The sequence below is a fragment of the Corvus hawaiiensis genome, chromosome 4 (genome assembly GCF_020740725.1).
Source record: "Corvus hawaiiensis isolate bCorHaw1 chromosome 4, bCorHaw1.pri.cur, whole genome shotgun sequence".
Classification (NCBI taxonomy): Eukaryota; Metazoa; Chordata; class Aves; order Passeriformes; family Corvidae; genus Corvus; species Corvus hawaiiensis.
In genome coordinates this window covers 20,789,020-20,806,260 of record NC_063216.1, presented here as the reverse complement: position 1 = coordinate 20,806,260, position 17,241 = coordinate 20,789,020, and the positions used below count along the sequence as shown (strand labels likewise).

General features: G+C 40.2%; 1 protein-coding gene across 9 annotated transcripts in view; it reads right to left on the bottom strand.

Annotated features, from left to right (window-relative positions):
• DGKI (diacylglycerol kinase iota) overlaps nucleotides 1–17,241 on the bottom strand; it is a 214,091-nt gene that overhangs the window by 120,495 nt on the left and 76,355 nt on the right. For all 9 annotated transcript variants that reach the window (XM_048300151.1, XM_048300143.1, XM_048300144.1 and 6 more), the window contains exons 2-4: nucleotides 15,221–15,329; nucleotides 4,086–4,181; nucleotides 1,213–1,287 (exon numbers count right to left, since the gene is read on the bottom strand). In XM_048300151.1, coding sequence (XP_048156108.1) covers nucleotides 1,213–1,230 — 18 coding nt within the window. In that variant the 5' untranslated portion in view covers nucleotides 1,231–1,287; nucleotides 4,086–4,181; nucleotides 15,221–15,329. The remainder of the gene's footprint in view (nucleotides 1–1,212; nucleotides 1,288–4,085; nucleotides 4,182–15,220; nucleotides 15,330–17,241) is intronic.

Genomic DNA, 17,241 nt, shown 5'->3' with positions numbered 1-17,241 from the left:
GACTTACCCACCAGCTTTAAAGTTTACAGACTTTATAACAACCCTCTGCCAAGAGGCGGATTTCACAGTCTCCATAATGGCACAGGCAAGCTGGGTTTTATCTAAGTGCTCATTTCCTCTGGCTGGCAGTGCCACCAGCTCGCTGGGCTATGGAAAGTCAGCACTGCTGGTGATGAAGGAAGTCATGAAAAATTCACTGGTAACATTTTGTGCTGAAAGCATGCGCTAATGTTAATTTCACTGTGGATAAAAGCATCGGGGGTGGAAATGGTACCTCTCCAAGTTGGTATTATGGCGATCACTGTGGGATTTGTCAACAGGAGTCCAACTCCTTGGAAAGGAAAAAGCCCTCTCCTTATAGGGTTGCTGCTATAAAATTGTTATGCATCAGCTTCTTTTATGAAGAACAACATTGCTAAACATATAGGAGTGAAAATGAAGCTCTAATGACAGCAGTGGGGAAATTCCCACACATATTTCTTTTCACATATCCCACCAGGAATGAAAAGGGTGGGGGGAGATTTCTCTAGCACATTTCCAGTTAGGCATAATGAAGACAAATCACTGAGGGGAAGACTGAAGTCAGTGATAGATATTCTGTAGGTGCTTGAGTATGATCAAGGATCCTTGAAGGAAATGCAAAGAAGGACAGATGCTCACAGATAATGGTAGTATACATGAAAGGTTTGATGTTTTCCATTTTACAGACAAAAAGTTGATTTCTGAAGTTTTGAGGAGAAAACAGCATAGTCTAGTAAACACTGGAGAAGAGGTTCACACTAGCATCTTATGCTGTACTGCTCATAATAAGTATAGCTGTCATACAATGAATTATGCTGGCTTTAGCTGGGGAATTCTAAAAGGCCAATTTCATACATGACAGGATACTCCATTTTCTAGCTTCAATTTTTAATCTAGAAGTAGAGGCAATTTATTTTTTAAATATTAAAACTGTGAAAGCATTCTGTAATTTTTGGTCTTTGGTTTTGAATTTTCTTGGGTTTGGGGTTTTTTATAGTTCACAGGGTTCGAAGAAATATACTTAAAAAAAAAAAAGGGGGAATTTTAAGCCAGCTTTTGTTAACAAGTACATTGTTAAAACAGCTGTGAAAACTTAATGTGGCATATATAGTTTTTAACAGGCTGAAACCTCACTAAAAGAATTAAAAGCGTGTTGGCTACGTCAGGCTCCAGAAGATGGCAATGTCTTACCTTCTCTAACTGCTCCATGCACGCGTTGTGGACCACAATCTTGCAGGCAGCACACTTCCTCCGCAGGGCAGACTTCTGCAACAGGAAAGGGACACGTGTGTGCATGGAGGCGAGCTATTCCCTCAGGAAAACAAAGTCAGCTGAAAAACAGGAGATCTTTCACTCCCTATGCAACATCCTTTTTTTTTTTTTCCTCTTTTGGTGCTCTGAACTGAGTACAAAACAAATAAATAAATGAAAAGATTTGAAGCTCTTCTGGTTAAAGCTCTTCTGGTTTTCTTTGTGAGAAACACAGCCACAGCACTCCAGCTTGGGAACTAGAAGTGAATGCCTCTCTTTAGGTAGAGGATTAGGTTGCTAACACTGCAGAGCATCACTCTAAAAGCAAGCATCCCATGAAGATGATGAGTCAAGGCAGTGCAAAGAGGAGAAAAATGGTACGTGCAAATCGGTGAACTTGGATCAGTTCGCAAGAGGTCATTTCATGCTTACCATATAATATTTAATTTGATCAGCCTGACCATTGCCTTGCAGAAAAATACTTGGGTCATTTTAGCAGAGAATGATAAAGTTCTCAGAGAATGCTGTTAAATGCTTATGAAATGTTACAGCAGGGACAAAATTCTCAATTATGCTGGTTAGCTTTATTAATTTCAGTAGAGCTTTTGAAATAATTTCCATCAAATCCCCTGGGCTAAAGCATATCAAAGGCAAGAGAATACATCCAGAACAGAGAATGTATTTACTTACTTTACTTCCATAAACTCAATTTAATTAACCAGATGAATTAATTTTCATAGAAATTTAACTTCCAGACTTGTGCTTGGGGGACAGAAGATTTATAAATACATGCTAAGTTGATATTCCCTTGCTTTGGATTTTTACACTCAATTTATTCATGTCTATTTAAATCGCTAATAAATTAATTCTTTATAGTTTTCAGCATAGTTTAAATAAGCTCATGAAGAAACAGGAAACACAGCTTCAGCTCACATTATGGAATAATTCTAATAATTTTATTAATTCTCATCATTATCTAGATACACCCTAACTGTATATGTTCACGTGCATGTGGTGTTGTAATGTTTCACGGCATGAATCACGGCATCGTACAGCAGACTAAGCTTAAGCTTTCACATGTTTTGCTACTTAGTAAGTTCATGTTTTTAATCCCTGTGAACACCATATGCAACATAATATTAAATTTCCATGTTACTTCCAGTGCGCTAAATCACGAGGAAGAATTTTCTCGGTTTTAGAAAGGCAAACTTCTGCTGAGAACACAAGAACCATCACACTGGCTGAGACCAAAGGTCCACTCAGTGAAACAAATCCTGTGTCCAGCTTTTGCTCAGTGCCTCAGGACCAACGTAAGCGCACAGCAAGCACACAGTAGCTCTTCCCTTGAGTATCACCACACAATCAGCACTTTTTGGGACTTTGCTTCAGCACTCTTAAGGAGCCATAGGCTTCTCAGGCTTGGCCTTAATGCTATATTCCATAATGTAACCAATTTGTACCACAGTATCCCACAGTGGTAGGCAGGAAAAGAGAGATCCAGCAGGCAGGAATTGTGCAGCAAGATTGATTTATTTAATTATTTTACAACTCTTTTACAGACTTTTTTCTTCATAGTTTAATTGGTCAAAGGATCAGCCACCCCTTGGGGTGATTGGCTAAAATCCTGAAACATCCATTGTCAAAATATTTTTCTACTGTACCATAAACAAAGCTCTGCAAGGTCGCAGGTGTTCATAGTTTATTGAACTCTGCTAATATCTTCCGTGAGAGAGAAAAATATCTCACAGGACTGGAAAGAAGCAAGAAAAATTCTTGCTAGCAGCATATTTGTATCCACAAATTTGCTTGAGAAGATTTGGGAGATGGATATTAAATTTGTGCTATGGAAAGCACTAGTATCTTGGATCCCATTGCCCTGAAAACTGGGGGTGATTAGTGAATCAAAATGCTTTGATTTGAATCAAATGCTCTGAAGGTGGAGGGGGGAGGGTTGGGGAGGATGGTAATAAAAGCAGAAAGACAGTATCATGAAGAGTCACAGACAGCAACCACAAACATCCCAGAGAAGAGGAATTCCCTTTAACCTTCACAGTCCAAGGGCTAGGATACTCCCTTGAGCATTGTTTCAAATCAAGGACTTGAACACAGGATCCCCACTCTCACCCAAGCTACCTAAATACCAAAATAAGAGGGGGTTGGGTATTTTCTTCTCTTTGGCTGAAGCAATTTAACTGATACACTAGGCAAAAAAGAGCTCCTGAAGTAGACTGGCATTGTAACAGTCAAAGAACAGACACATGGGTATGAGATCAATCCAGTGAAACTTTTTCATACGCAGCAGAAAAGCTTCAATACAAAGCTAACCTTGAATATTCCCAAAGAGGAGAAGGTAAACACTCAAATATGAGTGCACTCATTGCCAGTGAGTGCATTCAAGAGTTTGGAAAATTCAGTTCAAGCCGTTGCAGTGATTAAAATTGCAGAAATTTGAGCAGACCCTCCTCTCAGAGGCTGAAACAAGTGATATATTTGTATATATTTTTATATAAAATAGACTACTGTCTTTTAATATTCCTGAAACATCTCAATATTATACCCTTTTTTCCCCTTACCATGTTAGTAAAACTCTTCATTACATACATTCTCACTGTGTAAATAATCTGGGTCAATCAAAACTGGTTTGGGCTTTTTTCCTGAAGCAATAAAATCTTTACCAGCAGCCTTTTGCCCTTTTTGCTCTCCTTCTGGAACACGGGCAAACAATTCAAGCTCTCAAGTGACTGAGCACTGCATCAGTCTGAAGCCAGACTTGTTACCTCAGAAAGAGAAAAAGAAATCCAAAAATAACTCACTGAGAATTTGACTTGGCAGCTTTCCTCCCCCAGGTAGCAGAGGTCCCCAGAAACATTTGTCTCTAGCCACAGATGCTCTCCATTCACAGCATTTTCCTGAAAAAAAAAATACTTGTTAATCTGTTTTGTGAATATCAGCCACGTGAGTATAGAGGGAAAAAAAATTTTTGATTTTCAACATCAATTCAGAAAACTAAACTAAACCAAAAAAACCCAAAACAAACAAACAAAAAAAAAAAAGAAACAAAACCAAAAACAACAAACAAAACCCACCACACCACCAGTGTTCCTTTGGTTTTCTACAGCACAAAACCATAGCAGATATCAGTATTACCCTGGCTGACCATCCCAGCTGAAAGGATGCTGACAATACAATGATGTGTCACCAATCAAAACCAAAGTATTTTTGAGCACACTTCAGTTAAACTTTGCTGATGTTCTTCCCACATGCTGCATAGTTTAACTGGGAATTCAGATTTCATAAGCATGAGGTGTACACAGAATTTTAAAGAAACAGAAAATCCAGAGAGATGAAAGCAAAACACAACTAATGAACTTTCAACTGGAGAGACCAAAAAATTTGAGAACTAGGCACAGGAGTGAAAAGCAACATGCTGACTGTAGCTTTAGGATGATGGGATAAACTAGACAAGGGAAAATGCTTTCTTTGAAGTGGCTGGGTCAACACTCTGTTTGCAAATACATCAACAAAATATTACTCAGCCAGAAGAGACCAGACTTTATATATGAAATAACAGCACATTCATCTGAGAACATTCTCAAAAAAGAATCTACCTAGCACACAGATATTTAGGAGTGATCAACAGGCTAACATCTAACTTTTTCTTGACAGCCTCATTTGACCAAATTTGTACCTTGATTCTATGCAAATTCTTGTTCTAGGGAAACTTGGTTGTAGATAGACTATGGGTTTCACTTGCCTGTAATCCTGGTGTGACTAAAAAGCCTAAAAGTCTCTGCACACTACTTGAGCAAAGTGAATAAATAGGAATTCTGTTCAGCTAGAATTAGAGCATGATAGAAAACGCTTTGACAGTCTGACATTTGGTTCCCACACAGCAGAAGTCACAAATGATGACGCTCACCAAACAGATGGCGTCCGACAGCAGGATACTCTGAAATAGCCATCTTGGATAAAATTATTTATTTAAAATACCACTGTCAGTTTCAAAGTGATAAAATGAGATAGCTTCCCTTGCCACGCTGATTTCTTAGATAATGAAGAAAAGTAGAAGTAGCAAAACCCTTTGCTTTCTAGAGTGCATCCACAACAGCCAGGACCTATGCAAGGCTTCACACGGTGCCTACCACAAGTATGGCATTCACTTCAAGTAAGACAAGAGGACAAGAATAACACTGGCTGTTTTCTGGTGAGAGGTCTACCTGCCTAAAGGTCTTTAACTTCATCAGAAATGCTCCAATTCCCAGAGCACAATAGTTTAGGTGAGGATTTTCAACACTTTTATAATGCAAAATAATTTCTAAGAACTTGCACTAACCTAAGTTCTTCAAGCCCTTCTTAGAGGGTACATTATTCAGATTTTAAACTCTGTCCCTCAGATGTGTCCTTATATTGCAGCTATTTTCTCCTCAGCAGCAGGATATGAGCTCACCAAAGGGTACTTGACCTGAGCAGGTTCTCTGCTGACAAAACAGTGCAAACTCAACATTATAATCCAGAGGTATATTTCATAGGTTATAAAAGATTCTGATGAGAGACGAATTCTGAAAGCTAAGTAAGAAAGCACACAGCTCCTGGGACAGAATTTTTAACAAGGAATAAAAATTACATTAAAAAATAGATTAACTGCTGCTTCATTCAGACCAGGTCCACACAACTTGCCATCAGGATTTCTAAAGATAAAGTGGCCTATTTCCATAACCTAGTTTAGACTGTTTGCTCTGTATTGTTCCAGATTGTATCATAGATTTACATGTCTAACTTTACATCACCATGTAAATAAAATTAGTCAGTAGTCTACAAGGATGACCTTCGTAGTTCATGTTATTATAGAGTTCTAACACAACTAAGTAATAAAAATGTAAATAACCTGATCCGGTATAAGTGGCACACTTCCAGATACCTACTGCCACAATTAATTTCACCTCACTGTGTGTGAAAACTCACAATTTCAAATCCAGCAAATTGACTTTTGAAAAATCTTTCATCCTGAATCAGAGCAAAGAGCTGAGGCTGCCCAAGATGAAATGCCCTCCCTCAAAAATCTTTCTTTGTCAGTTAATTTGTCTCAATAAGATCAAAGGGAATTACTGTTTTAAATTTTACAGGGCTCTGTCATTCATATGATGAGACATTCTCTTGCCACTTATGAAAACCAAGATGATATAGTGAAAGGAAGTGCTGTGACCTTTTATAAGCCAAATTTTTATTCACTTCTGACAAAAATTTTTTGCAAAAATCAATACATTTCTATAAAGAATTTTTACTTCAATAAAGCAGTTTTTCTACTCCAGAATTTAGAGGCAATATTCCACAACATGCTGGGCAAAAGGGTATTCATTTCCACCTACCAACACAGAAGCCGACAGGAAGAGGTCCCTGGGATAACCTCAAGGATGACATCTTGTTTAACACAAAGATAAACCACAGTACAAGTTCTGTCATCACTTGTATATTTTGAGACAGACTTCTTTTTTTTTTCCATAAAAAGCTTGCCAGTTTGGTTTATTTTGTACTTGATGTCTTTACGTTGGCTTTAGGATTTAATGGCTTTTAAAGAAGCAGTCGTTCTCCTTCTGTCCCTGAAGCCACAGACGCCAGTCTCATGCTCTTGCCATTTTCTTCATGCCGAATCTGTGGCTGTAGAGCTGCATATAAAATCCGTTCAGCTAATGGAAAAAAACCAGATATCTTATCTCCCAAATCAGCTAGACAAAATAACTCACCCTGTGACCACATAACTGTTGGATCTGACACAAAGAGTGGTGGGTTAAAGATGGCTTCAGCGGGACTGATGTTTTTGGTGCCAGCTCAGTGTTGGGCCACCTCAGCTGACCCATCAAATCATGCTTTTGGGCTGGCATGGTTCACTATGTGGAAAATGGATACTGTCCATCATTGTGGATAAAGCAGCAATGCCTGTGGCCTAATAAAGAAAACCATGAACACTCTCTCGTCGCCAGCTTCCCAGCCCTTGCAAGTGTGTGAACTCAGTATCTGGGAAGAAAAAGAGCCACTGCTCAGTGAAGCGGAGGCACCAGTGCTTTCCTGGCAGATGCAGCCTGGCTCACAGGGGACACACGAACTCAATGTGCTCCCCTAGATGGAGACCTCCCATTTGATTGCTCCTGATCCATTACCACCTTAATAGCAAACAAAAATAATTTCAGTATAGCAAACATTCCTTGCCTACGAAACAAATACCACACACAATCTCCCCTGAAGTGGAAGTAAAATGAGAATTCAAGGACTAGGAGTTTGGGAACAATGTAATTACATGCATGTGTTCGTAACTTGCTGTGCACATTTCACTAATTCAACTAGATTTCTTCAAGTGCTCCAGCACAGTAAATGACAGAGCAAGAATTACCATTTTTCTAAAGCCCTCCAGTATCTCCATACCTCACTGTTCCTCAGATTACAGTCAGCATGGTTTCAAAAGCAATGCAGATAAACCTGACTGTTTTAATTTGCCATGTCAAGCAGCTTATTCAGCCAAACAAATGAACCAGTCAGCCCAAATTTCTAGTTCAAAAGAGTTGTATCTCTAATTGTAACAGGAGGAATGGAACTCTCCTTCACTCCCGCTATGACTGACGTTCCACAAAACCTTATTTAAGAAAGATATCTAAAATAAGTCAGTAAGAAAGTTTTCCCTTTGTTAACACTCCAGCAAGAGAGAAGAATCTTCTTGCAAATCTGCATCTGGGCAATACTTATGATTAGTGTAAAATTAATGCTCATCAATCTAAACTTAATTAAATACATTTGTAAGAAAAATTATTAGTTTTGGCCCTTTTATTTATGAGATGATTATTGAGCAGAAACAAATTTATTTGGATGTCTCTTTCCCAAATGTTTTTCTGTCATGTTTGGTTTATGTTTTACCCTTAACTCCGAAATTGCAGAGTTTGCAATACTCATGCTGCAAATAGGAGCAATGCCTCAGATATTTTTCTGTTGATATATATTCTCAATTTTAACTCCATCTTAGGACATTTTAATTTGGGAATATTTTTCTTGTAGAGGTCACCTATTTTTTAATTATTGCAAATGTAATACGTGGACATAGAACAAAATAAAACAGCACGCAGATATGGTTCTCCTTTCTCCCATCATGCTTTCCAACATCTCTGCATCAATTGCATTTTGAGATCCCCTTAAGCTTCAGCTAAGAGATCACCTGTATAGAGAAGCAGAATGACAACATTTGTCTTCATGGAGCAGCAATGTTCAGATGCTATCAATTGAGTTGATAATTCCCTATGTTCTCATGAACCACTGCTTTGGCTGATAACAGTTTCATTTCAGCAATGTGAAAAAATACATGTTTTCAAGAAGGGCACCATCTGCAAAATCACTGTATCCTCTACACCACTGGAAAAATACAAGGGTTATTTTGGCCACCATTTTGAAATCTGACAGACCTCTTTCCTCTTTAGATCTCTCTGGAAAGAATCTCAGTTCTCAAACCTTCATGAAAAAGAAGCAGCAGAGTAGAACTACTGATCCAGAACACAGCACTTCAAGTGTCAGCTGCACACAAAATTTCAGCAATTTCTAAATACACATGGGGCTTGCACTCTTCACAACCGTGGCAGGTTTAAAACTAGGTTTGAGGGGCAGGTTTCTGGGCCAATGGCAAAGCTGGCAACGCCTCTGCAATGTGCATATTTAAAGAAGGAGGAAACGCGGGAATTTCCTTTTGTTCCAGTTCCCCCTGCCAGGGGTGGCAAAGAGAGGGGGCCCCAGGCTCCATCCCGGATTGGGCCTCCGCTCCCCCTGCACAGGCAGGGGAAAAAGCTGTCCCAGCTCCGCAGGTAGCCGTGATCAGCCTTAAACAACAGCGCAGCAGGGACCACATGGCCAAGATAGATCTGAAGTCACGGTGGGCCCACTGCACGGAGCCAGCGGAGCCTTCCACACAGCCAGCATGGCCCACACCCAACCAAAAAACGCCACACACGGCCAACGGTGAGACACTGGACGGGTCTTTCCCCGGTGCCAGGCCCGACTGAGATCAACTTCTCAGCTGAAGGCTTGCAGATGCCAACTTTTCTTCCAAGTCAGAAAGAAGGGAAAGTTAGAGTCGTGTGAAAGAAGCTAACATGGCGACTCCAAGGTCAGTTGTGAAGGAAGGGAAAGAGGGCAAATGCGCTTCCAGCACCAGAACTTAAATTCTCCTTGCAAGCCATGGTGAGGACTGCAATATTACAAACTGTTCCTCTGTAATTCATTCAAATACATAGGGGGGGGATGCAAAAATCCACACACAGCTCATGAAAAAGTGCTCAACGCCAGAGCCCACAGATGTTGTGAAAGGCTTTTAGAGATTGAAGAGAGCCTTTGCTTTCAGGCTGGAGTAGCTCATCCTTAAAAGACTAAACCCCATGGCTATTTTGGCCCATGACTGACAGTGTGAGAAGACTGCAAAATTCATGGGAGGGATATTTTTTCACTGCAGCAGATTTTCCAGGCAGACTGTTGGTTTGTGAAAGTTTGAACCATGCTAAAGAAGTTTGTAGAGAACTATCTCCCATGGGAAAGCTCCTGAAGAGAAGAAACTCTTTTCCTTAAACATAAAGAAAGACTCTTAAGAAATGAAACACTGACCAAACCCCATGTTCTGTTTCTCTTGCACAGGTTGGTGGAAAGAGGGACGGTACTGGAAAGAAAAAGTGTTCTGGGAGTTTGCTTTAATTTCTTATTATTTCTTTTTGCTTTTAATTCTGTTAGTAACAAATTTTCTTTATACTGTAACTGTTTAAGTGTGGACCTGTTTTGTCATGAAGTTTCTTTTCGTTGTCCCCAATAATCCTTATTTCACCTTATGAAAAATGGAGTTTTAATTTCCCCTTCTCCGCTCAACTATCGTAGAAGAAAAAAAAAAATAGATTTTGTGGGGCTTGGTGCTAAAGCAGTGTCAAACCACGACAACAACTTATTTAATTTGAACTAGAATTCCCATCACCTCTTCGTGTTTTTATGTGACTAATGGAATACCCATACCCTGAGATTCTCCTTTTATCATGAGAGCATCTAATAATGTACAACTCTTTTCAACTGAATACTCAATTCCCAATTCACAAAACTTAGCCTTGAAGACCATCTAATGGAAGGAAAGCCCATCCTTTGGTGCAAAATTTAGTATAGCTTTTAGGCACTTATGATTCAGCAGCCAAACCATTCATGGGGAAAAGAAATAAAGTTATCCATATTGAGGGAAATGTTTCATCATATGTAAAACTTGTACTACTGTATTAACACATATGCTAATTATCCAAGCTTTAGCATATCATTAGGCACTTCCAAGCACTTACTGTCCATGACAATAAGTAGACAGAACTACTGACTGTTGCCAAAAAGGCACAGAATATGATGCAACAGACTCATTTCAAAGTCACATTCACTAATTACAAATACCTCACTGGTATAGGTCTCCTCACTGTCTATTTGTCTAGCCCATCCCCCCATCAGTTTATCTGCATGGATATTATGGAAGATGGTGTCAAAAACCTTGCAAAAGTCAACACAACAGCCATTGCTCTCCCCTCATCTCCCAGCCAGTCATTTAATTACAGACGTCTGTAAGACTGGTCAGGGATCATGTTGCCTCCATAAATCAATGCTGAATATTCTCACTTATTTCTTATTCCTAATATTTTTGGAAATTACTTCCAGAAGGATTTACTCCATAACCTTTCCAGGAATCAGGGTAAGGCTGATCAGCCTGGTCTTCCCTGGATCCTCCTTATCGTTCTTGAAGACAGAATTGACATGTGTTTTGTTGCAGTCCTCAGGATCGTCCTCTGACCATCATGACCACTCAAAGACAACAGACTGTCCTAGCAGTGATATCAGCCCTCAGCACTTTTCTGTGTATGTCATCAGGTCCCATGGACTTCTGTGTGTTCAGTCTAAGTATTCCCTAACTCGATCATTATCCACAGAAGTAAGTTTTCCTTCTTTCAGACGCTGGCATCAGTGACCTGGGATTCCTGAAGGCAGCTCTTACCAGCAAAAAATAGAGGTAAAAAAAAAAAGGGGGGGACTGAGCAATTCAGGTTTTCCGTGTCCTTTATCACCATGTTCTCTGACCTATTCAGTGGCAACCCAACATTTTTCCTGCTGTTCCTATCTATCACTGTTGATTTGCCTACAGAAACCATCCTTGTAACCCTTCCTGTTCCTGTTAGATCCTACTCTAGATGAGGTCTGGCTTTCCTTACTCCATCTGTATGGAATCAGAATTGTACAATGCTCCTGACCTAAGCCTGCTTCCACATATTACCAAATACCACTTTTCAACTTCTACTCTGACACATAGTTTTCTGTTCTTGTTAAGTCTGTAAGATTTCTGGCTTTGTCCTTTACACACATAATTTATGGTATAAGTCATAATATTTCTCTTCTAAAAAACATTCAATGTGTACCCAGAGAACTCCAGCTATTCATTCGCAGAACACAAAGCACGGATCAGTCAAGTTTTTTCACTGACCTCCAAAAATGGAAACTGAATATCTTCAAATGCTTCTTAAGATATGGGGGAATGATTCTAAATCTCTTTGTCATGGGAGAAGGAAAGAAATGGGCATCAACAGAAAAAATGCACTATGGAAAAAAAAAATGATATATTTGGGGATGTTCAACACTCTACTATTCTCTACTATTCTAGTGGCTGTCAATATTTTTGTAGACACCATAGAAAGAAGAGCTAGAAGGCAGTACTTAAAATTACAGGAGGACTTTGTGTACAAGCTTGTGGTTATAATCCCTGGTAACAAATGGCAGTAGAAAAATACACAAAGACCTAGATCCTCAGAGGCACACAGGCAGTGTATTGGGCGGCTCACTCTGTACTTACTTGAGAATCTGGGCTAGAATTACTTACTTACTTTATTATTTAACACTTGGGAGTGATGTCTAAAATGGAGGAGTGTGGGAGAAAGGGATATGCATAAATGTATCACAGGGGCAGCCATTTAGGTCAATTCCTTTTTGGTAAGGCATCCTCAGCACTCCCCTCTGGTTATTATAACACTTACTCCAGACACTGTATTCTGTATGGCCCTGGTGTGAAAAGATAACCTTAAATTATACAGCAACGCTGCAAGTTAACTTGAATTAGGTGTAACAAATGTGATTAAACTGGACACTATGTTAGGGAAAAGAAACCTCAGGGAAGGGAGGCAGTGGCAACAACAATAATAAAGAATTCTGTTTTTTTCTGTAAAATGTCTTGGGAGTCATGAGAATCGTCACCTCTGTTTTACAGCTAGAAAGGCTGATGTACTGAGAGGCAAAACAACTCATCTGAGCTCACTCACGAGGTAAGTGACAGAGCAGAGAATGGAATCCCACTCTCTGACTCAGTGTCCTGTTCACAAGACCATCTGATAATGGCAAATCACCTGCAAGCAGTTCTCAAAAATGGAGGCAATGGCCAGGGAATTCTTTCCAGTTATTATTGTGAAGACTGTAGTAGAAAACATTTCCTCCCTGCTAAGTCAAGCGACAATTTATGTTTGTGTCACTTAGACTTTGAAAAGATCTCCCATCATGGGTCCTTGGAGAATCATCCTCAGAACTACTGAAGAGCAGGATGATGTATATGGGGATGCAACACACACCGATCAATGCTGCCTTCCAGTGATTACATACAAAACCTTCTTCTCTGGCTCCGACACATCAATTGAAATATCTTTTCACTCTACCAAATACACCTCTGTGTAGATACAAAAATGCTGCTAGCAAGGATTTTCTTGCTATTTTCTAAGTCCATGAGAGACTTTTCTCTCTCACAGAAGAGGTAGCAGAGTATGTAAACAACCAAACACCTGCAGCCTTGAAAAGTCTTGTTTATGGTGTAGTAGAAAAATATTTTTACAATGGATGTTTTAGGATTTTAGCCAATCACCCCAAGGGGTGGCTGATCCAATTAGACTACGAAGTCTACGTAGTCCAATTAGACTACGAAGAAAAAAGTCTATAAAAGAGTTTGTAAAATAATTAAATAAATCAATCTTGCTGCACAATTCCTGCCTGCTGGATCTTCTCTCCTCCTCCTCCCTATGGCTGCGGGACACGGTGATATACCCTAGGCCCCAGGCCTGCGGTAATACCTCTGGACTTAATTTAAAATTTAGGGTTTTTTCTTTTTTGAAGTTCACTACATTTTAAAATACTTTGGTCCATTTCAACGTCCCCAAGTCTCCAAACCTTACTTCCATCATACCTCAGATTTGAGAAATACCTTTCTCCTTTTTACCAGTTACTACAGCTGGTCAGTTCAGTCTCCTCCCAGCCACAGATATCTTCCACTCACTATCCTGTGCCTCTCCCTGCATGACACAGGTTGCCTCCCTTTTCCAATCAAAGTGTGAAGTAAAGCAGCAACATCAGTCTGAGAGACTGTAAACAGCTAAGAAATTGAACTGATCAAAAATCTAAACCATAAGCAAGGAAGTAAACTGCGAAAACACCACATGCAATTAAAAGCCACAATATTTAATCAATATTTACCAACCTATAGCAAGTCCTGCTGTATAGGAATCATATGAGGTAAAAGGAGTAATCATCACAGGATCATGGATCATCCTGGTAAAGGAGTAGCAGACAATTGACTGAGTAAGGGCAAGCTGTGGTTGTTGTCTTGGGGTTCAGGGTTGTTTTGGGGATTTTTTGCAGGAATTGTTGCTGTTGGTTTTTCCTAAATACTGTTTTCAAATGTGTTACATTTAGCTAATGTGCTTAACCCTTCACTTATGTCTCTGATCCTTCAGATTTCCACTGAACAGCAGTGATGGCTCAAAAGAGGCATCTTTACTACCTTGTTGAATCAGTACCTGGGTTTGCTGGAATGAAAGAACAAGCTATTCTCCAAAGCACTTCCAAGAGGATTCTACACAAGCTTTCAAACTGCAGACCTTCATAGTGAATCTAATCCAACTTCATGCTGCACAGCCTGCAAATTTTCATCCTCTTAAACTTTGGGTGCAACAGCTGGGGTTCAAGAAGAGCAGGCAATCTAAAAAGCAATTCTGTTTTGATATAAAGAGCAAAGATAAATATAAGCCATATTCATCAAAACAGAAGTTATCTTCAACCAAAACCTGCTTGGGTGGCTGGTGCCTTGATACTGCAATGTATCAAGCTCTTTACCAACAGCCAAGTGTAAAATTTACTGCATGCTTTGCTTTAATTGAGACATTTGTATGACCTGCTGGCTTATGGCTCATCTTCTTAGCTCGTACCTGTGCATAAGCACATGGGAGGTGTGTAGGGATGGTTATGGGGAGGTACAGACTTGCCATTATTACACACAGAGAGGGTGGCCAAACCCTGGAACAGTCTTCCTAGAGAAGTGGTTGGTGACCCATTCTTGCCAATGTTTAAAAGACATTTGGACAATGCCCTTAACAATCTGCTTTAACTTTTGGCCAGCCCTGATGTGGTCCAGCCCAGAAACCTAAAAGAAGCAAGATAGGAGAGGCAAAAACATATTCTCCATGTCTATATGCCAGCTTGGGCCCAGAAGAAATCTAATCACACCTGTAAAGAATTGTGACCAAAGATTGCAATTACCTACTCTATAGACCCAGACAACTTGACATGTGTCTTCAGCCTTAAATTTTCACCCATCGAGCAGAGGCACAAAACTGTGCTAAAATTAGATCAACCTTTGTTGGCAGACTTTGTCAAGAAGGAGGATGGCAAATGTAGCCAGACAGCTTCCAAGCTGGAAAATCTGTCATGTTTTACTCAAGTCCCCACAAGTTGTCGTGTCTCTGCCTTGTGCTTCATAATAGAAACATGTTCCTAATGACTAGCACTAATTCTGATAGAAACACAATGTCTTATGTTGATTTAAGGATGGAGAGAGCACTAACTAGAGATACTGCTCAAATTAACTGCCAAAAAACCAAACACCTACTGTCCACTCTAAGGCCGCTCTTGGTTCCTTCACAGGTCCATTGGTGACTGCAATGTTGAGGGAATGCACAGGAGCCAAGTGCTGGAGGCCTGACCTGGAGATTGCTTTCCTGCAAATTGAAAAGAAGAATAAAAACACAAATAAATGGAGTGTATATACAGAGTGTATATATAACAAATATATACCTCAAACATAATTACCAGATATCCTCCCCAGCCTTCTCCAGAAATAAGAGGCAGCACTGCATCTCATTTCAGCTTCAGTGAAATGGTGCTTGAATGCCATCTCCTGTTAAAGCAGTTTAGGGAAAAAATAAAGCAACCTGATCACTGGAAATTACTGTTTAATGGAGATCAGTTACTCATCTGGCACTAAGCTGAAATACCAAATCCAGTGTACTATCTGTGGTTATGTTTGCCAGTGTCAGTGGAGTCCTCATGCATTACACTTATTCCTTACACACCAACTAGACCTGTTAAATCAATTTATGCATAATTCAAAATACCATTTATAGGAGAGACAAAATATGAGTTTATACAAAGAATCAAACACCTGTTGCTTTTTCTTAGTTAATAGGCTGGAAAAAGTCATCCATTCAGCATCCAACTACATAAAACAAGGCATGGGGATGCCATTGGGAAGGAAAGTCATAAACCACCACCTTCTTTGATCCTGTAAGAATCCCCCAAGGAATTACAGCTTCTTTCCACTTATATTTCATTTCTATCTTTCTGGTCTAAAATCATATTTACAGCTCTTGAGGCACAGATGTGGCCTTCTTCAAAAGTCATAGGTGGTGGCCAGAAACCCTCCTGAAGCTGTCTCCAGAGTGCTGAGGGGATATCCCCACTGTCTGTCTCTCCAGAGACATCCAGCCCCGACAGAGCTGCCTCCACCAGTGAGCCCTCAGGTGGAAGCACAGTACGCTGCCAATTCAAAGCTCAGCTGCACCTGAACAGTCTGTTTCCTAGAGTTTCCCAACATTATTGCATTGTATATATTAGAACCTGATGGTACTGGCCAAAATAATCTCACAGCTTCAGCTGCAGTGATTCAAAAGAGGACAAAAATCATCTCAGAGAGATAGGTCCCTTTGTAAGCCAAATACACACATCCCCCACAAAGTAAAATGACAGGCTGTTTGTGTAAAGTGCATTTTTGTGATATCGCTCCCACAGTGCTACAGCTATTTATAGCATCTCTTAATCTTACCACTGTCCCAAGGCAATAAAGGTCAATTGAGCCAGTGGAGACAATCCAGGTCAGCCATATGCTAAATAAATCTTTTCATTGTCCTGAAAATATACAGTTCAATATATATCCGCAGTAAAGGAGCTTGGAAGCCTCGCTGCTCACAGTGCATGTCTGGAAAAATCGAGTGAACTGAACTAGAATCTCTTAAATCCCCTCTCTTGTGGGCAGCATGAACAACTCAGAACATTAACATCAGCCTCTGATCATCCAATACTCTCTTTCTACTTAATGTGGGCAAGACTTTGACATTAAGGTGTTTTTTTCCAAAATATTTTGCATTTGACAAAAAAAGGGAAGAAGCCCAAGGAAAATACTCTTACCATCTGGCAATGTATCAGGAGGGAACAATTTAGCAAGAAAGATTTTATGCCAAATATATAAGTGTTGGGGTCCCTCCCCTGCCGTGCAGCCCTGGGAGAGGGGCCCTGAGGGCACAGACACGGGGCTACCCTGTCCCTGCTCAGCCTCGTTCCCATTGGTTGGTTTGTGTCCCCTGCGCGGGCAGAAGGACCCTTGGTCCCGTGACTGGGACAGTTCCTCAGCGGAGCCCCGACCATGCGGCTGGAGGAATAAACATCTCTGAAACAGCTATCAAGAATCTGTCTGTCCATATATATTTCCTTTCCACGGGACTCCTGGTTTGATATATGCGTGTTGCAGGATCCCCACTGCAACAAATGGTGGAGATTTGAGAGCAGAACGATCCCCGATCCCTAAGCGACTGATTTGTGTGAGTAAACCCTGGAAACTTTGGATTCCTCTTCTTG